The sequence below is a fragment of the Furipterus horrens genome, unplaced genomic scaffold, assembly GCF_987537825.1.
Source record: "Furipterus horrens unplaced genomic scaffold, mFurHor1.1.pri manual_scaffold_8, whole genome shotgun sequence".
NCBI lineage: Eukaryota > Metazoa > Chordata > Mammalia > Chiroptera > Furipteridae > Furipterus > Furipterus horrens.
Window position 1 is genome coordinate 57,609,846 of NW_028327178.1, and position 27,908 is coordinate 57,637,753.

General features: G+C 42.8%; 1 protein-coding gene across 5 annotated transcripts in view; it reads left to right on the top strand.

Moving 5' to 3' along the window:
* The window catches only part of CHCHD6 (coiled-coil-helix-coiled-coil-helix domain containing 6), a 383,759-nt gene that overhangs the window by 194,011 nt on the left and 161,840 nt on the right, over window positions 1–27,908 (top strand). For 4 of the 5 annotated variants that reach the window (XM_090285895.1, XM_090285896.1, XM_090285892.1 and 1 more), the window contains one exon: window positions 13,499–13,582. The exons of the other annotated variant lie outside the window; for it this stretch is intronic. In XM_090285895.1, coding sequence (XP_090142021.1) covers window positions 13,499–13,582 — 84 coding nt within the window. The remainder of the gene's footprint in view (window positions 1–13,498; window positions 13,583–27,908) is intronic. 5 annotated transcript variants of the gene reach the window in all.

A 27,908-nucleotide genomic window follows, 5' to 3' on the forward strand; every position in this document is an offset into this window, starting at 1 on the left:
AGCTCGCTTTGTCCCACTTCTGCTTATTTCAAGTGGCATGTTGTTACTCTGCCCTGAAAGACAGACCCTGCATCACTCACAGGCAGGGACTGTATTCTCCATCATTACTTTTTAAAAGGTGTTCAGCTAGAACATTGCATATTATTTCCTCTGTAAAGGTTTCTTCTTGCCATGTTTGTGTAGCATACAATTGTTGTAACTGCAGTTGATATTTTGTGTGCCTGCTCTTGCAAGTGCATGGCGCAGGAAGATAGATAATCAGGCCATCCTCATGGGCAGCAGCCTTCTAGTTCGGCTTTTATGAACTGGATTTAAAAAAATAAATAAATAAGATCATATCACTCTCCTGCTTAAAACTCCAGTGGCTTCCCACTGCTCCTAGAAGACAGTGTACACTCCTTGGTGCCACCTGCCAGGCTCCACACAGTCCATCTCAGCCTGGCTTTCTTGCAGTTTCTCTTGTCTCTCTCTCTGCTCAGCTGTTTGTTGTGTTGTCTGTTCTGTTCTTCCTGTGCTTTAAAAGGTGTCACATTTGTTTCCAGGTAAGGGCTTTCGAATTTTATGTTTTCCCTGCTGGGAACCAGCTTCTCTGCATCTTTGTGGACCTTCCTTCCTGTCCTTTCACTGTCAGCTCAGATGTCACCTTTTCAGAGGGCCCTTGTTTGGTCAGTGAGTCCTACCCTACCTCTCTAGGCTGTCACTCTCATCACTGTCCAACACCCTCTCATTCATCACAGTACTCCTTGCTCTAAGAATAGTCTGGCTACGTGAACATCTAGGACATTTCTGTGACTGACTGACCAAATGAGTGAAATAGTAGCAGCAGGGACATTTGTATAGGGAGAGGAAGCCACAGTAGGGATTGTGCAAAGATGCCAAGAGAAGAGAGGACATCTGCAGAGAGTATCCACATAGACCACATCAGGCACTCTGCTTCGGGGAGCTCTCCCTCCCCAGGGGCAGCTTTCATTCACACTTGGTTAACGCCCCCCATTTTCTAGTTTTTCATATGGAAGTCAAAATGTTGTTTTTGTTTTTTGTTTGTTTGTTTGTTTCTGTTTTTTTTGTATTAAATGGTTTTGTAAATGCTGGTGACTGATTCAAACCAAACCAAACCCAAACCACCTTATAGACCAAACACAATGGGATCATGTAGTGGATGGCCCACTAACTTGACTTTCCTTTCCTAAATCTTTTATCCATTCACCAAATGTTTAGTAACTCCTCTCCCTGAGTTCAGAGCTTCAGATATGGAGATAAAAAGTTTTCTGTCCTCAGGGTGTTTATGGTTCACAGGAGGGGAAAATAACCAATCCAGTACAATGCTGAATGATAGGACTGTGACAGAGGAGGGTACCTGGCAGCCTCCTTTTCCAAAGGAGACTGGGCTGTCACTTGGGGCTTTCACACACATGCATGAGGTCCCATGTGATTCACCATTACTTTGTGCTAATCTGAGGTTCCTCCTGCCCACCCCCTCTATGCCACCCAAGTGGTGTGTTTAATTTCCAATCCTCATCAGTCCTGTGCCCTAGAACTAACTCAATTACAAACTGCTGAAGTGCTATCCTAGCTTCTTAAGATGGTCTTGCTTGGAAAATTATACCAGGTAGGACTTGATTACTCTGGGAGATGAGGTACATTACTTGTAAATTTTAGCTCTACCATGCACTGATTGTGTGGCTCTGGGTGACTTAATTACTCTGTGCCTCATTTTCTTGCCTTTTAAGTGGGTTTAATAATAGTTCTCTACCCCACCACATGGTTGTGTAAATTAAAGGAGCATTTAGGTATCTATTTAACTGTTAATATGATAAAATGGTCACTGCTGCTTTTATTTGCTTGCTCCCAATTGTTTTAAGAGACTGCTGATCCTTGTTTTTGTTATAGCCAAGATTAACTTTTCACCCAGTACCTAGGTGTTGCTAAGGGGAAGGAAGGCTGCAGAGAGTGTGGTACTTATGGGATCAAATGTGTGAATTAACCAGCATCGAGCATTTCCCATTGTTTCTTTCCTTGTGGTCTTATTCTTTTCTTACTTTGGCTGCATGGGGACAGCAGGCTTCAGTTACCTCAGAGGCCATCTGTCCTGCGATCTCTTGAACTCAAAGTCTCAGTACTCTGGTCCACCCTATGGATGGGGGTTTCAGCGCTGCAGCCAGTGGGTGGGAACTGGGAAGGAAGCAGCATGAGCAGACTCAAGTCTTTAGAATGAAACTATTTTCATGCAGCTTTCCCTGGTAATAAAAGGAAATGGGGGCTGCAGAGAGAGCTTGTAATATTTCAGCAGATAGTCTTGTAGTAGAATGTTTTCTCAAAGTTTTCTGCAAGATATCAGGGACTCTTAGAAAATGTGCATCAAGTAATGAGGAACGAAAATGTGGCTTTGAGCACTCCCTCTCCATGGCACATTGCTGAGCTGTCCTCTTTTTCTTAGCACAATAGCTGGTTTTGAAAGTTAGGAAGATAATCCTAGAGAAGTAGGCTCTCCTGGTTTCTCCATGGACTCTAAGGATCTGCGAGTTGGTCCTGGGTCAATGCCCACATAGCTCTGATCCTCCCCACTTTTCTTTTGGGCTCTATCCTGGACAGGACCCATTTGATAGACAATTAAGAAGAGCGAACTCCTGTGGCAACCCTATGAGGAAACCTGGGTTTAGAGAAACCAAGTACCCAGTGTCTTGTGGTAAATAATTGTTAGAGCCAGAATCTTGACCAAGCTTTTAGGCATCACAGTGTACAGTCTTCTTAAAGATTAGCATCTCTTTCCCCCCCAAATCAACTTCCCAATAATATCATTTATTTTATTCTTTGAGCAAATATTTCCCACGTGGCCCTGGGCATAAAGCAGCAAACACAACAATGCTCCTGACCTCCAAGAATTTACAGGCTAGAAAGGGTATAGGCAGGTAAACAAACCAGCAAATGCACAATTTGTCATCCTGGAATGCATCTCTGTATTCATATAAATTTGTTCACAGTGCAAGTTGGCATCTGGCAATATTCAGCAGTTTATGTGTAAGCATATCCATGTGCTAAATGCCATATTAGCTGTGTGAATATGTGTAGCTATGTATAGATGACACATGTAAGTGCAAGGTACACTATTTCATTCATCTTCACCATCTCGGTGGATATAGTTTCCCATTTTTAGGCCAGCAACCTGTGTTTCCCTGCCTGCCTCCTTACATTTAATCAGGCAGTCTTCTCCTGTGGGACCCTCTTTTCCACGCTAGCCAGCCTCTGTTCAAGTCCTCGCTGTCTTCTCTAACCTGGTTTATTGCCTAGGCCTTCTAACTGGTCTTCCAATCACAAGTCCTTTTTTTCCCCCTTAATATCTTGTTCACTTTATTTAAGAATAATTTGTTTCCTTTATAATCCTATATATTTTTAACATCTTTATTCATAAAATCACCTATTTAAAGTATATGGTGCTTTTTAGTATAGCCACTGTATTGTGCAACTATCACCACAGTCTAAGCTTAGGACATTGTCATCACCCCAAAGAGAAACCTAATACCCCTTAGTAGTCAGTCCACATTCTCCACTGTCTCTCGCCATTAGAAACCACTAACCCACTTTTTAAACTCTATACATGTGCCTATTCTGGATATTTTATTTAAGTGGAATCATAATAGGTAGCCTTTTGTTTCTGTCTTCTTTCATTTAGTGTAATGTTTTCAAGCATATATCAATACTTCAGCCATTTTTATTCCTGAATATATTCCATTGTGTGGATATCTATCACTTTTTAAAAATTCAGGTGGATATTTAGCAACTGGGTATAGGGAAAAGAGGAATGGCTGACTGGTGATGGACACAGTTTCTTTTCGGAGTGATGAAAATGTTCTGGAATTAGATGATGGTGATGGTTGCACAACTTAGTGAATATACTAAAAATCACTGAATTATACATTTTAAAAATTTATGTTTTATGATATGTGAATTATATGTCAATAGATATAGATAGGCATATTAAGGAAGGGTACACATAGATATAATGAGGGAAAGTAAACACTGCTATGTGCCTGTGTGAGAGGGTTGTTGACATATAGCAGAGCATCTTAGTATCAGTTCAAGGGCAGAGATTTTCTCAGATCATATCAGAGTTATATTTTTCTTTGAGATTTGCCTTTTTACATTAAAAATCTGCTATCCATTATGGTTGTGAATAGGTATATTCTCTTTTCTGGTTGAGTGTCTAAGAACACTTTTATTATTATGATAATCATTCTTGGCTCCACTTTTTTTTTTTTTTTTTTAACTACAGTGACTAGATACTGCATTTAATGTTTTATACTTCTCGTATACATAATCTCATTTAACTTCACTACAACCTTATGAAATGTAAGTGGTGATAATCTTCCCATTGTATAGATTAGGAGACTGAGATTTAGAGAAGTTCTGACTGGAACAAGGTCACTAGGGAAGTGCAGATCTAGTATTTAAATCTAGTTTTTTCAAACCTACAGCTTGCTCTCTTAACCCACTACTCTATCATTTTTTAAAATTAGAATACGTTATTATTAAAGAAAATGTTGTGTGGAACATAATTTAGACCAATCATGGATCTTACAGGGTCTTTGAGATGTCATTTTATATATATTCTTTTTATATAGTGTCTTGTTACTCAAAGTAACAGTACCTGGAAGCTTGTTAGAAATGTGTACTCTTGGGCTCTTCCCAGACCTCTAATTTAGAATATATATTTTATCAAAATCGCAAGTGATTCAAATGTGCTTTAAACATTTGAGAAGCACTATTATAATACATAGCTTTAGAGGCATCCAGTTTGATGATCAACCAGTGAATTTACATTATCTGAAAAATTCAGGATGAGATGCTGTGGTCCCCAAATATTGTGAGGTTGGTAAACTGGGAGTCAGGAAAACTATATTCATAGGCCTACATCTGTGTTACCTGGAGCAAGTCACTAAATCTGAATTTTATTTTGTTCATACATGAAATGAGGAATCTTTGTCTCAGTTCTTGAAAATAAAGCATTTGAAACCATTAATTTAGCACTCAGATACCTCAATAGCTGTGTCACGTATCTTTCTAAATATATCTTTTCCTCTCTTTTTAAAATCTGTTTTTGTCTTTATATTTAAAATGTATTTCTTATCAATAACATAGAGTTGGGGTTTTGCTTTCTCATTGGGGGATCTGATAAGCAAAATAATCCCCCACCCCCCAAATATCCACCTCCTAATCCCCAGAACCTATGAATATGTTCTTTTATATGGTAAGAGGGACTTTGCAGCTGTAACTAAGTTGAGGCTATGTGATGGAGATTTTATCATGTATTATCCAGGTGGGTACAATGTAACTTTAAGGATCCTCATCAGGGAAAGAGGGAGACAGGAATGTCAGAAAGAAAGAGATCCAGATGATGTTGGGCCATGAGCCAAGGAATGCAGGCAGCCTCTTGAAGCTGGAGTAGGCAAGTTAAGTATTATCAGTTCTTCTCTAGGGCATTCAGAAGGATACAACCCTGCAAACACCATGAATTTAGCCAAATAAGATCTATTTGAGACTCCTGACAACTATAAGAGAATAAATTTGTTTTGTTTTAAGTTACTAAATTTTTTGGTGATTTCTTACAAAATAAGAAACTAATATGGTAGTTAAGTCTGTTTATGTTTAATGCCATTATTGATATGACTGGATTTAAATTTACCATCTTCACTTTTAATTTCTGTTACATTTGTTCTTTGTTTTTCTATTGCTAGTTTCTTGAAGGTTTTTTGGGGGCAGGGCAGGGAGTGGACATGAATCAATATATTTTAGAATTCAATTTTACCTCCTTTATTTACTTTTTATTTTTGCCCTTTCTGTTATTTTTTTAGTGGTTGCTTCAGAAATTACTTTTAAAAAGAACTTATGATAGTCTATGTTCAAAAATATTCTATTACTTCAGGAAGTATTTAAGAACTTTATAAAAGCACCTTTCTTGGGATTCTTCTGAGCTTCTTAAATATGTTATGTGTTGTATTTATTTTGGGAAATTCTTGTCCTTTGTCTCTTCACCCTTCTGCCTCCTTTTTCTCTTCTCCCACTAGGACACCAATTAAATATATGCTATTTCATTTGATATTGTTATATTATCTTGGGTGCCCTGTTCCATTTTATTTTTTGTGATCTTTGTGTTTCATTTTGAGTAATTACTAATGATTTGTTTTCATGTTCATGGATTCTTTGCTCTATCCAGTCTGTTAAACCCATGATTTCTGTTTGGTTTGGTTTTATAGTTTTGGGTCATATCAATGAAAATGGTGAAATGAGGATTTCTGAAAAGTCTCTCTTCCATAAAACCAATGAAAATGGTCAGAATCTTTTTTTCAGAACTCTGAAAATTAACTAAAAGCTTGCAGCAATCCAGGAATATTTGTTCAAAAAAATTGGTGAAAATCTCAGTAAGGACAGTGAGTTTTGTGGCATTTTAAACTGTCTTATTCCCACCCTCTTCTTCCCAACTAAAAGTAACCTGGAAAACAAATAGCTCCAATCATGGTAAAAAACATAAAAAACAAAACAAAACAAAAAAGCCCGGCAGCCTGGCAACTCACTGGAAAGGGTAGAAGAGGACTGGAGTCACTCAAAAACCCTCTTCCTAGATAATTGTCAGTGGTTTTTCCTATCTGCTGACACCCCACTTGCAAGGCCATCTTTATTTGATGTTACTTAGACATTGCCCAGTGGGAACTGCCTTTTCCCAGAGGGCATTTGTCAAAATTATCAGAGGCGATTGTTGAACATCACAGCTGCCTGAGGAGGTGGATCACAGTGTAGGCAAACAATAGGGTAACTCAAAAGCTTAAAAAGAAAAACTAGGGAATTAGATGCCCATAGGGAGCTTGGAAAAGCTCTGACATATTTCTGGGAATCTAGAAGTCCACATGTATGTATAGGGCTGTGCACAGGGAGATCTGAAAGAGATTGACACCTAGATGTATCAGAAACTGTCAAAGTCTAAAGTCAAAGAGGGGATTTTGAAAGTAGCAAGAGAAACTCAATTCATCACATAAAAGGAACCTTCAATAAGATTAACAGCTGATTTCTCATCTTAATAAACAATGGAGGTCAGATAGTATCCATATCCCTGTGGAAATCCTCCATCTCTTCACATGTGGTATCTCCTCTTTTTTCCTAGATTCTTTAACATATTAATCACAGTTATTTTAAGTCCCTCTGTGTTGATTATAATGTCTGGGCCCCTGCTAAGTCTGGTTCTGTTGTGTATTTTTTTCTTTAGGGTAGAACATTACTATTTTGTTTTCTATGTGCGTGTTTTAAAACCTTTTTGTTTGGATGCTCAGTCTTACGTGTAAATAAAATAGTAAGGACTGCAATTTATATTTATGTCTATGAAGAGTTTTCTTTTGTCAGGCTATTAGTATGGGTCTCTTGTAAGTGCAATATAGTTCGATTTTCTTTTTATTTCTTTCATCCAAGGTGATAATTTTAAGGGCAAAATTAATTGACTCGCATTTTGTATTACTTACCTTACCTGTTGCTAAATACCAAATTACAAAATTTGGTGATTTAAAATAGTCAACATTTATTATCTCCCAGTTTATATGGGTCCTCAATGTGGGCCTGACTTGGCTGGTCCATCTGCCTCAATGTCTCCTACAGGCTGCACTCATGGTCCCATCTGAGGATGCAGCTTGGGAAGGCACTGCTTCACCTTCCTTCATGTGGCAGGATTTTGGCAGGATTTTGTTTCTCACTGGCTCAGTTCCTTACCTTGCAGGCGTCTCCATCATTTGAGCAAGTGAGGGAGAGAATGTGAGCAAGACAAAAATCACTGTCTTTGGCTACCAGAGAGTGATATCTTATCACACTTGCCATATTCTACACATCAGAAGTTAGTCACATGGCAACAGCCCATACTCAGGGGGAGGGCATCACACAAGGGCATGAGGACTGCGGTCCATTTTAGAAGCTGGCTATCATATTTATTGTGGTAACTGATTTACTTATTACTGTAATTTTAATTGGTATTTTCTGTTTACATCCTCTTTTCCTCCTCCTTCTCCCTTCATTTTCCACTAATCTCCCTATCTTTCTTTTTATGTCCACCTCTTACTCCCTTCCCCCACCTCATCTTCACCCTCACCCTCCCCAACTTCCTCTTTTTTTAACTTGCCTTGTGCTCTATCATCTGGCCTCTTTCTCCTTCCTCTCCTCTCTCTCTCTCTCTTCTCTTCCTTCTCCACCATCCTCTTCCCCTGCCTTCCCTGCCATACTATTCTTCTGAAATAGAGTCAAGACTGACAGACTCTTTTTTCATACTTGTTATTTTTGCCTTCCATTGCAACATTCTGGCTGAAATCTCTATACTATATTTCAGTTTGCTAATTTCTTCCTTACAGCCCACAACTTCGGGTTTGTCCTGTTTTTCATTTTGAAGAAATATAAATTTATAACATTTACCTGTTTTGAGGTTTTCCTGTTCTGTGTTCATAATTTCTTCTTTTTAAGTCAAGAGTTATTCCTTCCATATATCTTTTGAATACCTTAAGTACACATTTAAGACATTTTACCAATTGGAAATTTGAACACTGGCTGAATATTTTATGATCTTAAATTAACATGAATTTTTTAATCTTTTTATTGAATTTATTGGGATGGCATTGGTTTATTAATTATGTAGGTTTTAGGTATACAATTCAATAACACATCATCTGTATATTGTATTGTGTGTTCACCATCCCAAGTCAAGTCTCCTTCCATCACCATTTACCCCCCCCCATACCCTCTTCTACCAACATTAATTTATTTTTGATGTGCAATGGTACTATGATTCTGTTTAGAAAAGTAAAAGATCTTACCTTTTAGACAAATATATTCGAGTATGTACAGATGAAATGATCTCCTATAAGAAATCTGAGGGTTTGAGGGGTTGTGGAGAGTATAGGTGAAACAAGATTTCATTTATATTATTTTCTAATTTTTGAAGATTAATGATGGCTCTTTGGAGTTTTATTACATTATTCTGTCTTGTATTTAAATTGTTGCATAATAAAAAGTTTTTTTTTAATCCTGTTTATAGTGTCCCATAAGCTAAATTTAATCTCGAGTGAACTTGTTACTGGACAGAGAACCTGGCCCTGAGAGGGGCCAGCTGTAGTGTATGGGTTCCTCATGTAGGAAAGAGTTCACAACATGAGTCTAGGTGATTATTTAAGCTGGGGATAGTAAAATCAGAAAGGGCTTAGCATTAAAAAAGCAACAGGAGAGCCTAGGCTGGGTTGCCTTAGTTCAGTGGGAAGTCATAGAAAGGGGCTCTTGGGGACAGGTTCAGGGAGTTAGCTTGGGATGAACTGCCACTGCCTATTTCTTCCCTTATTGCTAGTCTCAGGGTCCCTTACAGTTCAGGAGATGCACGCCTGTGGGGAAAGAAGCGAGGAAAGAAGAGAAGAAAGGGAACAGTGCAAGGCTGCTCCCCAGCTGTGCTGGATTGCACCTGTCTTGAGGCTTTTCTCTCTCTCTTGCAGGTGAGAATCGTGGGGAGGTCTTAAGAAGGGTTTCAGCAGAATATTCATGAATTTCCCAGGTGTGCCCTTTCAGGGTCCTGGTCTCCACTGAGTGGTCAGTGCCAGGGCAGGGGGTCTTTTTAGTCATTGCAGCCAGTCCTGGCTCACCGACCTGGTTTTGCTGCTTCTCTGGTCCTGGAGTGGAAATACAACTGAGGCCTGGATGTTGTCTCTAGAGAGGTGACTTATTTGCCTATAAATTGCTGTGTCATTTTGTTCAGCTGTCTCATCTCAGTTTTCTATTCCACTTGCCCTGGCTTACTGGCCAGTTTCAAACTCATATTCCAGTTGCTGATTTTATTGGTAGTCTTTCTAAGCATTACATTTCCACACATAATTGCAATTGGTTTACAGATTTGTTTTGAGTAGGAAGCCTTGTTTTGCTTTGCTTTGCTCTGTTTTCTCTGTCATTTTCTTTTCTTCCTGTGTAGCATTTTGGTGATTTCCTACATCTGCACCCAAGTGCAGGACCAGGTGTGAGTGTGGCCCTCAGAGGCCTGTCTCTACTGTGGTCCTGGCGGTGCTGGGGCTCTGGCACCTGACCCACAGGTACATGGTTCATTTGTTAGTGCTATAGCCTTGGACTGTAGGCTGAACTTAGGTTCAAGCAAGCTGAAAACCACATCCTACATGGGGGTCTTGAGGAATTTTTTACACCAGCTTCTTATTCTGGGGGAGATTGAAGCTTTGTGTAGCAAACCTGGCTTCATGTCCTCACCTCTGTGGAGTGGAGTTTGTTCTGGCTATTTCTGCAGCCTCATCTACTGCTTTGCATTTCTGTTTTGTTGGGCATTTTATTTTTGTTTTTGAGCTTGGCCATGTCTCTTTGGTTTTGTGCTTTTATTTTTTACCTGTCCTACTATGTACTTGGAGCAGAGTAGACACATCAGATTATGAACCTGTTGTGCTCTCTTAACTGGGGGAAACCCTTGACTAAGTCACTAAAGATTCCTTTCAGTTCCCCATTCAAAGACTGTAATCTGCTGAGTAGATCTTCATAATGGTGATATTTTTCCTTTGGTTTGGAGACAACATATTTTATTCAGTACTTTTTCTCCAGAAGACTGTTTTGGAAATCTCCTTAGAGAAAATAGCAAACCACTACCCCCACTTACTCTGTCTGTGGTCCTCCCAGTACATATCCCTCTCTGAAATTATCTGATTTATTTGCTTACACATTTGTCTCTGCCACTGGGATCTAAGCTCCAGCCCCTTTACGATAGTGTCTTTCATCTGAGGGACACTCAATAATGTTCTAATGATTACCGAATCAGTCACTAAAACCTGCCTATGCCTCCCTAATTTCATGGTCATGCTGCGAGATGCCTGCTGCATGGCCTATCATGAGTCCTGGAAAGTAGATATTGGATTGCAACAGCTTGTAGCGTGACTAGTGTTGTCTGATGACTGCCTCCATTAATCAAAATTGAATCATTGAGTGCCTACTCTGGGCCAGGCACTGACATCCAAGTGTTTGAATCTCATTCATTTTGTATAACCCTTTTTCTCTAACCTCCTATCCAGTGTCAGTCATTGGATTTCATGATAAATCTCAGAGACGAACAGAGCAGGTAGGTAGTGCTGAGTAGTGGATGAAGTGAAGGCTGTGAGCTAGTCACCTGGCTATACCACTGTGATGGATGCCAAGGCTTTGGGGGTATCATGGAGTCAGGCAGAGTCACACTTTCTGTTTCAGTGGGCAAGACAGACTTGTACCTTTCGACACTGTTCATCACTTACTTACTTGATAACACTTTAGTTGTGTGACAAAGATGTGACTACAGAAGGCCTCCTATCTCCTCAATATACCTTCTCCTGTGTAAACAGTCTCTCTGGTCTGAGGAAGCTGCAGTGGTTGGGGAGCTTTGCCTGGAGCCTTAGCTCTGCTTTCCATCCCTGACATTGGCATTCTTGCTGGCACAGGCCCAGGAACCATGGGTTCAGCATTCCTGGAACCTCTGTTGGTATGAGGCATCCCAGTGTGTCAGGGAGATGGTGGGTGGAAATGTGGAAGAGCCCTCGTTTGCTGCCCCACTGACTTCTAGTGAATGGCCGTGGAAAAGCCTCAGAACAGTTTTGCCTCCAGACATCATCTTCCTGCTTGGCTGGGTCTGTTGACCAGAAAATGGCAGGTCCAGAGCCCTGGGAGATATTTCTGTGCTGGCTGCTTTATTGTATCAGACCAACTTCTCTGATTGCACCATGGGTACTTAACCATTCAGTGCTGCCTGCTAAGGGTCCAGCACAGATTAGCCATGCTCACATTCCTGGGACATGCTTAGCACCATGCTTTGATAAATACTGGAAGAAATCCCCAGCATTCAGTCTCACTGTTTGTATTTAGCTTTTTTGAAGTGTTAGCATTCCAGGCATTCCAGAAGCCTTCTTGGCAGTTATAAATATTCTACAGCTGCCTTGGCAGCCAAGCTGCTACTCTTTTCTCTATTCTACAGGTAAAGAGAAAATACACAGGAAAGGCTAGCAGCTTGCTCAAGCTTATCGGCCACTCTGTGGTCTAGCTAGCATTAGAACTCAACTCTCAGGTGGTCAGCCTATCACCAAGCCCTGCTGGCCTAGAGTTTTCCTAGGAACAGTGTGGTCCTCTAAACCCAACCCTTTCCTCAGGTGCTGTCGTGTGGTAAGCTCATGACCAACCCTTGCCTCTACCCCTACCCCCACTGGGGCTTCAGAAAGGTTTCATGCCAAAGACAGTAACAATACCAAGGAAATGAGCTTTCACAAATATCAGCTCTTTCCTACCCAGTATTTTTTAACAGTTCAAACCCATGTACTCATACCGTAGTGTAGTTTGAAGGAACAAGCCCAGAACTCAGAGTCACACTGACTTAGGTTCATGGTCCACCTCAGTTGACGACTAGCGTTGTGCTCTTGGGACCATGAGAATTAAGTGACACAGTCTAGAATGGTGTCTGAGCACACTTAACCCTTAGCAGAGGGCAGATATCAAACAGATGGCATTATTCCTCCTACAAGCACCAACCCTGTGTTCTGGAGTTCTCAAACTCTGCTTTGCCATGATGTTGGTACCCCATTGTGGTGGCTTGCAGTGACCATGCCCCTTTCTGTGGGGTTTCCTTTACCTCTACAGAGTGCTTTGGGGTCCTTTTCAAGGTTTATATATTATACCTGACTGAGCAGGACCTTGGCAGAGTTAGGAAATTGTTTCAGGTCACCCAGTTAGTTAAGGGTGGGGTGGGTTCAGCCCCAGGTCTGCTGGTTCTACATTGCTTGTCCTGGTTAACTAAGCCACTCAGCCTAACTGTGACCATGAGGGAAGGTCCTCAGCTATCTGCACCAACAGTTCTGCTTTTTTCCCCATCAGGTGGGTGAGGAAGCAGCTCTTAAGATTCTGGAATTATGATACTGCTCACCTTTCAGATCCCTGACCCCTAAGGCAGGGAGTTTGCCTGACCAGAAGAAGGGCATTTTGGTACTCCTACCTCTTAGAATTTAGACAGTGAATCAATGGCATGGTATGGTGCCTGGTGTAAGGACTCCATGGCCAGGCCCTGCATCTGCTGAGGTTCAAACCCAGCTGCTCCCTCATAGCTATGAACTATGGGGTAACTTGGCCCCTCTGTTTCTTCATCTATAATAGGGGATCATAATAATCCTACCTACCTTTTAGAGAAATTGTTAGGATCAAATAAAAGAATCTGTGAACAATACTTAGACCAGTACTTGGCACATGTACACTGGTAAGCATTCAGTAAGTGATAGTGCTTGTCATCTGCAAAATGGTTCTAGCAGTGACTAACCTTTAAGTTTTGTGGTGAAAATTAAACACAAGATAGGTAAGTGATCTAACATAGCACAGGTTTCAATTTGTTATTGCTGTTCTCATGTCACTGTGAACAGAAATCATTATGAGTTTCACCTTACAGCCCCAGCCCAGCTGCTTCTGTTTAAAATGAGCTTTGTTCTCTTCCAACTAGCCCAGGGAGCTGGACAACCAAGAGGCAGAGCTGAGATGCCACAACACCTTCTATAAGGAACAACTGGAACGCATTGAGAGGAAGGTAAGGCTAGGGCTAGACTGCCTTTTGGGGCACCAGGTTCTAAAGGCCCCATTGGGGATAGAGGAGCCCACAGTTCTCAGTGCTCATTTTCCCCAATAGCCAGCCACCCTACGGACATACTCTCCTGCATGCCGCAGTGAGCATCACACCCCCAACCTTTCAGCAAGTGGCAGTCACAGAGATCTTTTTGTTGAATGTGGCTGGCTTGTTATAGTTCAATTTTAGAAAAAACTCATTTCACCATAGGGCGGTGCTGAGACCCAGTACACCTTTCTCACTTTAGTAAAGTTGCATTGGATATAAGTAATAATAACATGAAGTCTTGCTATACACATGTATTATAGTTGCATTATTGATTTTCTCATGGGAATTGGAGAGATCAAAGTGCAGCGTGGCTACTCTACTTTTCTAAGAATAAGCCTTTGACATGAATGAGATTCAAAGACATGTCATCTTTCCTTTTTAAAAAACCTATAACAATTCTCCTTTTTTCTAAAGTATATTTTATTGATTATGTTGTTATAGTAGTTCCAATTTTTTTCCCCTCTGCGCCCCTCTTCCCAGTACTCCCCTTCCCTCCAGCAATCCCAAACCCCTTAGTTCATGTCCATGGGTCATGCATATAAGTTCTTTGGCTTCACCCTTTCCTATATTATTCTCAACTCCCCCCTGTCTGTTTTGTACCAATCAATTATGCTTCTTAATCCCTGCACCATATCTCCATTTCTCCCCCTCCCCCTTCCCAGCTGATAACCCTCCAGATGATCCCCATACATATGATTCTGTTCCTATTCTGGTTTGCTTAGTTGGAGTTTGGTTTTATTTTTACATTCAGTTGTTGATAGTTGTGAGTTTGTTGTCATTTTAGTGTTCATAGTTTTGATCTTCTTTTTCTTAAGTAAGTCCCTTTGACATTTTATATAATAATGACTTTACTTTGTCTGGAAAGCACTTCATCTGCCCTTCCATTCCAAATGATAGCCTTGCTGGATAGAGTAGTCCTGGTTGCAGGTTGCTTTTCATCACATTGAATACTGCTTGCCAGGCCCTTCCTGCCTGCAAAGTGTCCTCTGAGAAATCAGCTGATAGTCCTATCGGCACCCCCCTATAGGCAACTCTCTGCCTCTCTCTTGCTCCCCCCAGGACTCTCTCTTTATCTTTCACCTTTGGCATCTCAATCATGATGTGTTCTGGTGTGGTCCCCTCTGGGTCCAGCTCGCCCGGGACATTCTGTGATTCCCAGACCTGTATGTCCATCTCCTTCACAAAATTTGGGAAGTTTTCCTCATCTTTTTCAATTCTTGCTTCCTCATTCTGCACTGGTTGACTGTTTTTTTCTTCCTTATTTTCCAAATCATTGATTTGAACCCCGGTTTCCTTCCCTTCACCATTGGTTTTGTGTGGATTTTCCTTTGTTTCACTTAGCATAGCCTTCACTTTTTCTCTTATGCGTTTGCCATACTCAAGCATATTTGTCAAGCCTGTGACCATCTTAATCACCAGTGTTTCCAATTCTGCGTCTCTTAGGTTGTCTGTCTCCTCATTTGTTATGTTGGCTATCTCCTCGTCGCTTAGTTCTCCGACTGAAACTTTGATCTGTTCCCCCTTTTGGGCCATACTTCTCTGTCTCCTCATTCTGACAGGCTCCTGTGTTTGTTTGCCTTTGCGTCCCAGGTAGAGCTGTCGCTCCTGTTATGTTGTAAGGGGCAGAGTCTCAGGGATTAATCAGTACAGGGCGATCTGTTTCACCACGTTGTGGTGCTGTATGTGGGGGAGGGGTTCAAGAGGGAATAATGCCGCCTGCCCAGCATTCACCCCTTTTCCAGACACCTCTCCCACTTCCACACTGGACCGGCACCCCTCTAGTTGCTGCCCTGGCTGTCATTCCCAGATTGGGTGGGTCTATGGATGTTCTAGGACCATGGGGACCCTTTAAACAAGTGGACTCTGCTAAGAGACTGGTAGTTCCTGCCTCCGCCCGAACCCCCACTGGTTTGCACAGTCAGAAGCAATGAGGCTTGATTTTCCCCGGTGATGGGACGGTGAGCTGCTAGGTCCGGTAAGGAGCTGGGAATGCTCCCCAGGTGCCCCGCCTAACTTTAAAACACATGACTACGTTTTCTGCCGGCCTGCCACTGCTGCTGCCGCTGCCGCTGCTGCCACCACACCACACCCTCTCTGCCCCAGCTCCACCCCTCCTACCTGTTTGGATGGGTATTTCTTATTTATATCTTTGTTTGCTGGACTTCCATGGACTTTGGTTTTCTGGAACTTCTGGTTGTTTCTAGTTTTGAGGTAGTTGTATTCCTTCTTAGTTGTGGAGGGAGACACAGCTTTTCTGTCTATGCCTCCATCTTGGCCAGAAGTCCCCTATAACAATTCTTAAAAATTCATTTGGTAACTTGTTTACTTTGGGGCATAAGGAGGCAGTTCATTTGTTGACCAGGACAGGCTTTTTTTCACAGAAACAACTTAAAACACAGGAGGGATTTTTGGGAGGGTAAAAAAAATTGTTCTCTCCTGCCTGAGACAGCATGCCAAGCAATCCGAGCCATTAGCTTATTGCAGGCTAATCTTTGAGAATCATTTGTCATGGTTTGGTGCTTTGAAATTGACAGTTTGCTTAAGGGGCTTGATTTTCATAGGGGATTTCACCTGTGGTATGTCATACTAGAGCCTGGCTGATTTCTGGATTTCCAGATTTCCAGGCAGTGGGGATATGAGGGAGGTTCCTCCCTCCTCCATGAACACCCCTACCTGTTCACTTTCTTTGAGGTATTTAGGGGACCATGAGAATTGTGATATAAACACAAAGTGCTGATGTTGACCACCTGTGGTCCCAAGGGTTGGCAGGGCACCCCAAACTGCCTACAGAGGTGGTCCTTAGCAAGCACATATTTCCCCGATCAGCCTCCTGCCCAGGTTTGACTTTAGCTATAATGATAAGGATTGTGATTTGAGATCCTGGAAAAGGGTAAAAACATTCCACCAGCCATAGCTCTAATTTTCACAGTTGCCCACATGCTCATAAGCATAGATTTCCTTTTGTTATGTGTGCAATTTTACTGTCTCCTGCCGTACTCCTGCATTTTCCTCTCTGGGTTTGGCGTCTAGAAGTGTGTGTCTGTTTGGGGTGGAAAGCAAGTAACCTCGGCATTTTACCGCCCCTAAAATCTGTTTCTTTTTGTCACTCTCCTCACTCCTCTCTACTATAGTTCTCCTTCTTAAAACCAGTTCTCTGCTTTCCAGAAGGAAAGGAAATTCTCCTGGACAAGTCCTTCTTTCTCATCTGGTCTCCCCACTCAGCATAAAGTGAAGTCCAAACTCCTTATGTATGTAAGGTGTAGGATTTTTTTTTTTTTTTAATGAGGTTTTCCTACATGATTGTGAACAGTTATTTAATGCATACAGAAAGAGGTACAAAAACATCATCTCCTCTATGACTCGTAAACACGTGCATTTTGCTGGTGATAATACAAAGAAGGAAAGTGCCTCCAGCATCCCCGGGAACTGGAGATTGGTGAGGGATCTGGGGAATGGGGGTGGGGGTGGGGCGCTGGATAAAGGGGATCAAGGAGGCACAGTCGAAAGCTTAACTGTATCAGTTTTGGAAAAAGTTTTCCATTGTCTCTGTGGATAATTTTACTCCTGTAATGGCTTGGGAGGATGGAAACACAGTATCTGACAATCTCTTTTATTAACTGTTGCTTTTATATAATTCTGCTTTCATTTGTTGAATACTCTCAGACCTTGACATTTCAGTTTCTGTACAAACGGCTTCAGGGCCTTCCAATCATCCAGCTCCTTTCCTCCTCTCCCCTCCCCCCGCCCCAATTCCTCATAGTTTCAAAATTGATGGTGGCAACCTATTCAGGGGGAAACTTGGAACAGTTGTTGAATTGTCCTCGACCACCCCAAATTGTTGGGTGTTTGGTCACAGATGAAAGAAGGCTGGGATGGGGGAGGCAGAGACCTGGGCTCTTGGAGGTGCCAGGATGTGGCCACAGGTCTCTTGGCTAGATCTCTGCTGCCCTTTTGCCTGTAGGATACTGGCCTGGAGTGCTGGCCCATTGTGCTTGGCATGTAGGGAAAGCCTGCACAAAATCCAGACTCATTTTCAAGAAGGAGGGGACTTCTTGACCCTTTTGCACTGTTGTATTTTTCCCTAGATTATTATTCTTCAGTACGAAAATAATATTTTGTAGGGTTCCTATGCTTTATAATCTTTCTGAGTAATTGTTCCTCACACCCACACTGCAAGAGCTAAGTGAGGAGTGTTTTCTGTTTCACCACAGAGGGCATTTAGCTGCTGGAGGTGCCTTGTGAGGGTCTTCTGGCACCTGGAAGCACACCCCAGACATGGTGTTTACACGCGGGCTGTGAAGCAGAGGGCAGAACCAGTTAATGATGGCCCTGTGCTCACACACAGGTATCATCACACTCTGCAGCCATAGCACCTTCTCACTTCTCAGTTTCTGCATCTGTAAAATGGAAATATTAATGCTTTCTTTCAGGTAGTTGGTGGGGGCATTAGACAAGGTAACATCTGCAAAAATGTTGTTGTATGCTATGGCTTCACTCTCAAGTGTAAAGAGTATTGGGGGTCCTGTTTCAATTCATAATACTTCAGGTTTGGATTTAATGGATGGATGTATGCACACACACACTCACTCACGTATGTGTGCTGAGATAGATTTTATCTTACAGGATGGCCCACTCTCTGGGACAGGCTTCTCTCAGATGACTACCATGGCATGCATTGGTCATTCAGTATGCAGAGGTAGAAGAGGGCTCTGTAAAAATCAGTGCGGAGACCAAATGTTGCTTACAATTGGGTGTTTCTCACATGCCTGAAAGTGTTAGAGAACAAGGCCATTTCCATTTCTGTATGTCAGGTATACAGCCCAGGAGGATAAAGCTCTCTACTATCTGTGACCCTTTTGCCACCTTAACTGGTCTCCCAGGGCCTTTACTCAGCTGCCACATTGTGATTGCCTATAGAAAACAAAAGAACTAGTAGTGAACTCCACCCATACACACCTGGGTTCAGCTATCATGAGGCTAAGGGTGACTTGTGCCACTTCAGAACCAGCACATTTATTGTCTTCTAGCAGAAGCCTTGGTGCTGAGTGGCTCTGAATTGGACCTTGACAGCTGTTGAGCTTACCACTCTTCTGCCCTCCACCATGGGGCCAAGTAGGGAAGGAAGACTAGCAGGCTTTGGAGTCCAGCAGACCATAGCCGTAGTTCTGCCTCCATAATTTAACAGCTTTATGACTCTGAACAAGTTGTTTAAATTCTTTTACCTTCCATTTCCTTATCTTCGAAATAGGAATTTTAAGATTAGCCTACCAGTTGTTTTAGTGATGAGTAGTTATTTATGTAAAAGTACCCGAGATAGAAATATTCAGCTCTCTTTCATATTATTTCTACCCTCTTTCCCCTTATTTAATAAATTCATAATCATCCATTAACTCCACATTTATTTAATTCTGCTAAATGCCCAGAGATAGTTCAGACAGTTGTGGTTTCTGCCTCACAAAATTCAAAATCCAGTTTAGAAAGGTGGGGGGCAGGTGTTGAAGATTAGGACCCCGGATGGGAGGATGCATGAGAGCCAGCTGCATATGACCAAAGGACCTTTTAGCCATGTAAAAATAGTCTTGCTTTTTTCCAAACTCAGGACCTGCAAAGTGGAGAGGGCATTTTGGAGGGCTAGCTTCAAAGACTGAGGCAGGGAAAAAGGAAGAAACTTGGAAATATGTGGTCTTTCTGGATTTCAGGCTCTTTTCCCTAGAATGTAGATCTTGCTTCCTTCCTATCAGTGCACATACCATCTGAGCATTGATATGTGAGTAGTAGCCCTTCCTCTTGTTTTTGTCTTTGCTTCTACTCTGGGTTTTTTTTGTTTGTTTGTTTGTTTTTTTTAAGGTACAACTGTGCTGTGATCTTGCCAAGCCTATAGTCTTCTCAGTGATAGCAATAAATAGCACCCTGTCTGGTGTCTCTGGGGGTGTCACTTAGAGCCTGTGAGGAAAACAGGTGCTGCTCTAGGGTTCAGAGAAGAGGTATTTAATACAGGAAATCCCACTTCACAAGGGAAGATGGTGCTGGTAAGGCTATGGTTTAACCCAAGCTTTTAGGCACTGTTAATGGGAGTATAAATTGGCAAAGCCACTGTGGAAAACTTATCCAGTGTCTACTGAAGCTGGATGTAGGCACACCATATGATCTGGCAATGATCTACCCAACAGAAGTGTGTCCCTGGGTTCACCAAAAGAAATGCTGTAGAATGGTCATCACTGCATCATTCATAATAGCCCCAAACTGTCAACTGTAGGATAGTACATTACAGAAGTCATCACAATGGAGTCTTGTCTAAGACCAAGGATGAACAAGCTTTAGCACCAGGCAGTGATATGGAAAACTCACCAACAGAACACTGAGCAAACGGGCCAGACAGAACAGTATGTGCACATCGATGGGCCCATTTATATGACATTCAAACACATCAAAATTAGTCTGTGGTGTCAGCTAATGGGATAATATTACCTTTTGAGGATAGTAGTGAGTGACTAAGGGAATATGCAGGGAGCTTATGGGGTGGGGCAAGGTTCCCTTTCTTGACCTGGGTTTTAGTTACACATGTGTGTTCAGTGGTGAGAATTCATCAAGCTATGCTTAGAGGGTTTAATACTTTTCTGCTAGTATGTCATACTTAATAAAAAGTTAGATGCAGTTGAAGAAGGCAGGCCTATCCTTGGGCACCAGTGGAATCACCAGCCACACCCTCTTCTGCACACCTGTAGGCCTTGTGTCCCTGTCGTGTGTTCTGGCACTTGTCACACTGTCTTCTGGTGCCTGCTGTCGTGGTTTCTCCCCTTCCAGACTGTGAAGGTCTGTCTGGGAGTTTAAAGTTCTTGCTGGTCTGATTCATTAGGGTGATTCATCACCAAGGGCCAGGGATGCAATGTCTGGCATAAAATAGGTACTCCGTAAATGTTTGCAAGAATAATGAAAGTGTGTGTGGACAAACAGGAAACTGACACAGTGGTCCTCTGGGAAGAAAAGGGGGGCACTCTTGCCAAAAAGGCTTTTTGGTAGAAGCTACTTTTGGAGAATGAGCAGGACATGTAGAAGGTGGGACCTTTGGATGGAGAGCCCAGCCACTGTGCTCCACGTGACAGTTGGCAGTGGGCGGTAAAGCTGTAAAAACAGACTGGGGTCAGATTGTGAGGGGCCTTGGGTGACTGGGTGACAAGTGTGGCCTTCTTTTAGGATAATGTTGAGAGTTCTTGAAGGACTGTAAGCTGGAGAGGAATTGGAGCTCGGATATCCAGAAAAATTATTAAGACAAAGAAAGAAATTCAAGTGAGCCACTACATTTGGGTAAGGTGACCAGTTAAATTCTAAACATGCACATGTGAGGTGGAGATGACCATCATGTGGTTGAGAATGCCAGAGAGTTCTGTGTCCTACAAGGTAAGTCACTACAATTTTTATGAGCATATGCCAGGCTCTTTTATGTAAGTTATCACTAATCTTTGCAGCAGTCCTGCAAGGTGGATTATATTACACATTTTTACAAATGAAAAAACTGGGGATTAGGTGGAATGAGCTGCCAGAGGCTACTCAGCCGCTGGGTGAAGTCAGAGCTCCAGTGTCCCCACACTTTCCCCCACTTCGTGCTGCATCCCAGATCAGTTCAGGAAGAAAAGCTTCAGGAGAACATAGTTGACAGTGCCAAGGCTGCAGGCAGAGAGAACTAGGGTTGAGAAGAGACCTCTTAATTGCTTTGAAAGTCACATGAATTACGTTGAAGGAGCCTTTTCAGGATTGCTGGGTTACGTGTAGGGTTATATGTGTCCACAAAGAGAGAACACTGTAGTTTAAAAGGGAGTCACTTGAGCCCCTATATGGGAGGAGGAGAATTCATAATGTGTCTCTGAGGGGGATCTGGTGGAAGCCAGTTTCAAAGGTGATTGGAAGGCATGCAATTAAAAGGGCCAGTTTTACCTGAGAGAGGTGTTCTCAGAGGAGGCACCCTTTGGCCCAGGAGGCTGCATGATGAGTGAGTGGTGTGTGTTGTTGGAAGAACTGCTGGCCACCAACTGCTCTAATGACTAGCAGATATTTCTCCTGAGTGTGGGGAGGCTTGCTTTGTGTCAGGCCCAAAGTCAGTACCAGAGACTTGGAGAAGTGCTGGCCATTTAGGATGTTTCAGTTTATGACTGAAACAAGGCAGGTATTCCCAATGTGACATGCTACAGAGAGAAGCTGCCAGAGCAGTGGGAATTCAAAGGAGGGAACAGATAACAGTGACCTGAAAATAGTACAGTAAGAAATTGGCCCTAGTGGGGAAGGAGCCTACATCCCCCAGTCATCATGGGGAGCAGTTCTTTACTTGCTGAGCAGGTAAAAAGGTCTGAGCCCAAAGAACTTCTGAAGATTATTGAGTCTAGAAGCTATTCATCGCATGAGGTAAAGAAGGATACCTGCACACCAGTTACCCTACTAGTGCCACTTTGGTAATGGTTCCAACATAAAAGTGACCATTTTGTGTGTTTTCAATAGTGTATGGAAGTGATAAGTGAAAGAGCATTTTGCTAAGAGATTTAGAAAAGCCGTCCTTAGCGAAGACGGACTTTCTATGCCTGTGCCAGTGGTTCCCAGGGCTTTTGGTAAGGGCAGTCAGTGAGACAGGAGGAAATAAAGAAACTGAGAACCAGTGCTTCAATGCAGTTATTTTCACAGATAAGAAAATGGTCTCAGAGGCAACTAAGTGGTTTGAGACTCACATGATAAGCTGGGTTTTTAGATCTAGAGGGACCTGGGTTTGAATTCAGCTTCACCACCTAGTGCCTTTATAGGCATAATCAAGTCATAAGCTCTCAAGTCTTGGGTGTCTTCATTTTTACAAGGGAACAGTAATAATCACATTTTCAAGATAGTAAAGTGTATAACATAGGACCTATTCTACTGTAGTATATTGTAATATAAATGGTAGCTGCCATTACTATTACCAGCCAGCTATACTGTCGCCAGAGGACATATAACTAGTTAATTGTATAACCAGGACTCAAGGTCCTTGCTGTTCTATTCATTAGTCTTACAGGTTGTTGTTTGTTTGTTTGTTTTTACTGTAGGGTGAGAGTAGTGGTTAATTACAGGTGCTTAAATTATATGCTTTTATATATTGGCTTCCACCAGCCCCACCTCCACCTCTACAACCATCACTTTACCCCTACCCTCACATCCAACTCCTTCACTGCCACTTCTGCCATCACTTCCATCATCATCACCTCCATGACCATCACCTTCACCACCCTCACTTCCGCCACCTCTACCACCTTCCTCTCTAATGGCACGATCATCTCCACCATCACCTCTATTACATTTACCTCTACCTCTACCTCTCCCATTTCTGCTGTCCTCACCTCCACCTCCATATCCATCTTCACCATCACCTCCACCATCATCATCACTTTCACCACCTTCAACTCCATCTCATTACTTCCATCATCACCTCTTCTATTCTCTTCCCAGCCTCAATCAGCTCAGTATGACCCTTGGGCCTTTTCTTTACCCCTTGTCCATGAGATGCTGAGAAGGGAATCCAAAATTACCCTTTGGCCTCTCTCTACTGGTGTTCCACCACCCTACTTCACTGGTGACCAAGTCCTGACCAGGGCATAAGCTTAAGGCTCCTGATCTTCCTTTGTCTTCCCTGCACAATGGCAGTGCCTTGCTAATCTCTCTCTTGAACGGTAGTCATCACCTCCCTGCTTTTTTTCTTTTGGCCAGACCTTCCACCTATGATCTGGTATTTATTTGTTGTAGGAGGACTCTTTCTAAAGCCCACTAGTGACTCCCTGCTGTATTCAGCCCTTCCCCAATTATACCTGGCATGCTCTCCAGGTGTACAGCCTCTCCCTGAACACTAGAATCACCCTGGAGGCCTTCTCTGGCCACATCCTGCTGCCCTCTCTGTACCCACCTGCCACACATTCTAACTCACTGCTTTCTTCCCAGAGTGAGCTTAATGCCTGGTAGATGCCTGACACAGTGGCTCAGCAGTCAGGACAGATGACAGCACTGACAGCACACAGCAACTAGTGGCAGAATGGGGCTGTGGTGCATGCAAGTAGATGAAGGTGATTCTCTGCATGTTGCTTGGTGCTAGCCAAGGGATCCAGGACCTCTCTGCCCTGAAAACTCTACCTTGGGCATGAGCATCATGAGAATCACCCAGCAGTCTGCTTGGAGCTTAACCAGCCATGGAGTAGCATTGCCTTTTTAAAAATTGCTTATACTTATTTCTTAAGTAACACACATTCACAGTAAAAAAATAAACAAAAATTTCAGATAAGCCCAAGAAATGAAATGAAATTTGCCAACTCAGCAACCCACCTAGAGAGCTAACCATTGTTAACACCGTGGTGGACACTGACCAGACCTGTTTCTGTTGTGATAATATTGGTCATGGTATATTTGGAAAAATGGATTATAACCACCCATGTCATTTGGTCACCTTTTAAAAACTCATTCCATTGTGGACCTTCTTTCTATATCAATCTATTTCTATACTTAATTAGTTGTATACTAGTCCTTCTTATGACTGTGTTATACCTTATTCTACCAGTTCCCTTTCGTTGCACTGTTCAGTTATTTTAGGCTTTTCCTAAAAAAGGGGGTGGGGGCTCCTTTGACCACCTTTATTGCTGCCTGAACTCAAATATTAGGCAAAATGTTTAGAACTGCAAATACTGGGCCATATATTGTGTCCATCCTTCAGGCTTGTCACACCTTGCTAGATTGTGCAGTAAGTTTGTAACAGTTCGCTTCTGCCAGTGGTATATGATGATGTTAGACTCCCATCCTTCCATCAACATCGGCTATTTTCTTTTTCATTTTTTAAATTATTTACAAGTGTGTAGACTTCTGGTCAAGATGGTGTCATAGGTAAACACGGTTTTCCTCCTTGCACAATCACATCAAAATCACAACTAAAATATAGAACAACCATCACTCAGAACCATCATAAATCAAGTTGAATGAAAATCTGACAGCTACAGAATTAAAGAAACCACATCCATCCAGCCTGATAGGAGGAACAGAGATGCAGAACAGTCTGGTCCCATATCTATGTGTGGTAGATAAAAATTCGGGAGAGATATCCCCACACCAGGTCCCCCAGCCCAGGATTCCAGTGCCAGGAAGATAAGTCCCTATTGCTTCTTCAGGAGTCCCAAGAAGTTCCCTTTAAAGCAGGAGTCCCAAACCCCCAGGCCACAGACCAGTACTGGAACTGGTTAGGAATTGGGCAGCACAACAGATGAGCAGCAGGTTAGCGAATGAAGCTTTGTTGGCATTACTGCCTGAGCTCCACCTTCTGTCTCCCCACCACCCATACTTTCCCAGTCTGTGGAAAAACTATCTTCCATGAAAGCGGTCCCTGGTGCCAAAAAGGTTGAGGACCGCTGCCTTAAAGAACCCACACACAGACTTACTCATACTCCCTCTGAGTTCCAGCACCGGGGTAGGAACTTGAAAGGCACCAGTGGCATACAGGGAGGAACTGAAGTGTCTGGTGTCAAGGCAGCAGCTGGAGGACAGCTTTTTCCCAGACAGAAAGTTGGGCAGAGACCCTTGTCCCTTTTCTGAGCCCTTCTCCCACATTGCCACAGAGCCACAGAGCCATATCTGAGACTCCATCAACCTGGCTAACACTGTTTGCCTCACTCTGGATATACCCTGAGGCTTCGTCCCACCCAACATATGGGCCCACCCAAGCCATTAACAGTAAGTTTTCTGTGTGAATGGCTGGCATGGGCTCATGCTTCACAACTTCCTAAATCCTATCAAACAGACAACAGCAGGCCTCAGTAAGCCCCCAATCCCACTTGCTAAGTGACCCCAGGCCTGGAACTAGCAGTAGCCAGCTTATATGCACAGCTTGGCTTTGCCTGGAAATCTCCAAGCCCAGCACAACTAGCAGCCTTCTCATATTGATTTATGGCTCATGTGTTCTGGCCCCAGGCAGAACACAGATGGATTGGATGCTTTCCTTGGCCTACACGAGCTGGGAAACCCCCGAGCCTGTACTACAGTCCATGTCAGAGCACTACCACCCTGCCCCTGCATAGCTGATCCTCCACAGAGGGCAGAGGTCCATGGTCAATAGTTAGAGCCAGTCCTTGCAGCTGACTGGCCTGGGTAAATCCCTCCCCTTGACCTGCCAACAGCAATCAAGGCTCAACTACAAGAGGAGGATGTACTCTGCCCACACAAAAGATGCACCTCGAATATCCAGCTTGGGTGATAGGGGTGGCTGTGCCAATGGACCCTACAGGACACCTACTACATTAGGCCATGCTACCAAGACAGAGAGTAGTAGCAGCTCTACCTAAAACATAGAAACAAATATAGGGAGGCTGCCAAAATGAGGAGACAAAGAAACATTGCCCAAATGAAAGAACAGATCAAAACTCCAGAAAAAATACTAAATAAAATGGAGATAAGCAATCTATTTGATGCAGAATTCAAAACACTGGTTATAAGGATGCTCAAGGACTTTAGTGAGGACCTTAAGAGCATAAAAGAAATCCATTCAGAAATGAAGAATACACTAATTGAAATAAATAACAATTTACAGGGAAACAACAATAGAGTGGATGAAGCTGATAGTCAAATTAATGATATGGAACATAAGGAAGCAAAAAGACAACCAATCAGAACAACAAGAAGGAAAAAGAATTTACAAAAAAAACATAGATGGTGTAAGCAGCCTCTGGAACAACTTCAAGCATTCCAACATCTGCATCATAGGGGTGCCAGGAGGAGAAGAGAAAGAGCAAGAAATTGGAAATCTATTTGAAAAAATAATGAAAGAAAACTTCCCTAATTTGGTGAAGAAAATTGATATGCAAGTCCAGGAAGCACAGAGAGTCCCAAACAAGAGGGATGTAAAGAGACCCACCCCAAGACACATTATAATTAAAATGCCAAAGGTTAAAGATAAAGAGAGAACCTTAAAAGCAGTAAGAGAAAAGCAGTTAGTTACCTACAGGGGAGTTCCTATAATACTGTCAGGCTAGGAGGGTTTGGCAAGAAATATTCAAAGTCATGAAAATCGTGGACCTACAACCAAGATTGCTCTACCCAGCAAAGATATCATTTAGAATCGAAGGACAGATAAAGAACTTTCCGGGCATCTCCTTTAAGTCCCTTTAAAACTGCTGAGCCGTTTCTTGTTCCAGGAAGCCTCTCTGGATCCTTCCTGGCAGAACTGTATTTCCTAGGCCCCCTCTTGGCCACCGCATCTTGATACTGGTCAGTCTCTTGCCCTAATTCAAGCTCCAGATCAGGAAGTGATTCTTACTCCCATCATAGCACCAGAGATCCAGAATACAGAGCAGGGAAAAAAGAGGAAGGAGACAGGTACTCTGTGCAATGGCAGCCCCCCAGCACAGGTCCTTGGGGAGCCTGAAGACCCTGCTTGCCTACCCAACAAAGGGGCCGCTTCCATAGGTCTCTCTAGAGGGAAAAGTTTCCTGCTTTCTCATCAGTGGCAACTGAGGCCTATCACGGGACACTGGCAGACCATAAAGGGACAAGAGCAGTCACATGTGTCATACTGCATTTACTTCTTTATTATTTTTTTAAATCCTCACCCGGAGATATATTTATTGATATTTTTTAGAGAGAGAGGAAGTGGGGGTGTGGGGGGAGAGAGAGAAACATTAATGTGGGAGAGAAACTTTAATCAGTTGCCTCTTATACACACCCCCACCAGGGGTTGAACCCACAGCCTTTTAGTGTATGGGATGATTCTTCAACCAGCTGAACCAGCCAAGATATCTTCTACTGCATTTAAAAGCTACATCAAGGCTTTTGGTCAAGATGACAGTGTAGGTACTTGCATTCTCCCACAGCCACATCAAAATTACAGCTAAATCACAAAACAACCACCTGAAATCTAGCTAATGAAGTCCTACAACTAAGAATGTAAAGAAGAAGCCACATCAAGATGCATAGGAGGGGCAGAGAGCAGAATGGGCTAGTCCCACACCCACATATTTCAGATAAAAATTGGAAGAAATATCTCAGCTGTGGAGGTCACCCCTGACGAGTGAAGGGTCCCAGCCTCCTCAGCCCTGGATTCCAGTGCCAGGAAGAGAAGTACCCATGACTTCTGGCCATAAAATTCCAGCAAGGATTGTGACTGAATGAAACAGAGGGCTTCTGGAGTCCCAGGCAATTTCTCTTAAAGGACGTGTGCACAAACTTACTTGGACTCACTCCCTCTGAGCTCCAGTGCTGGGGC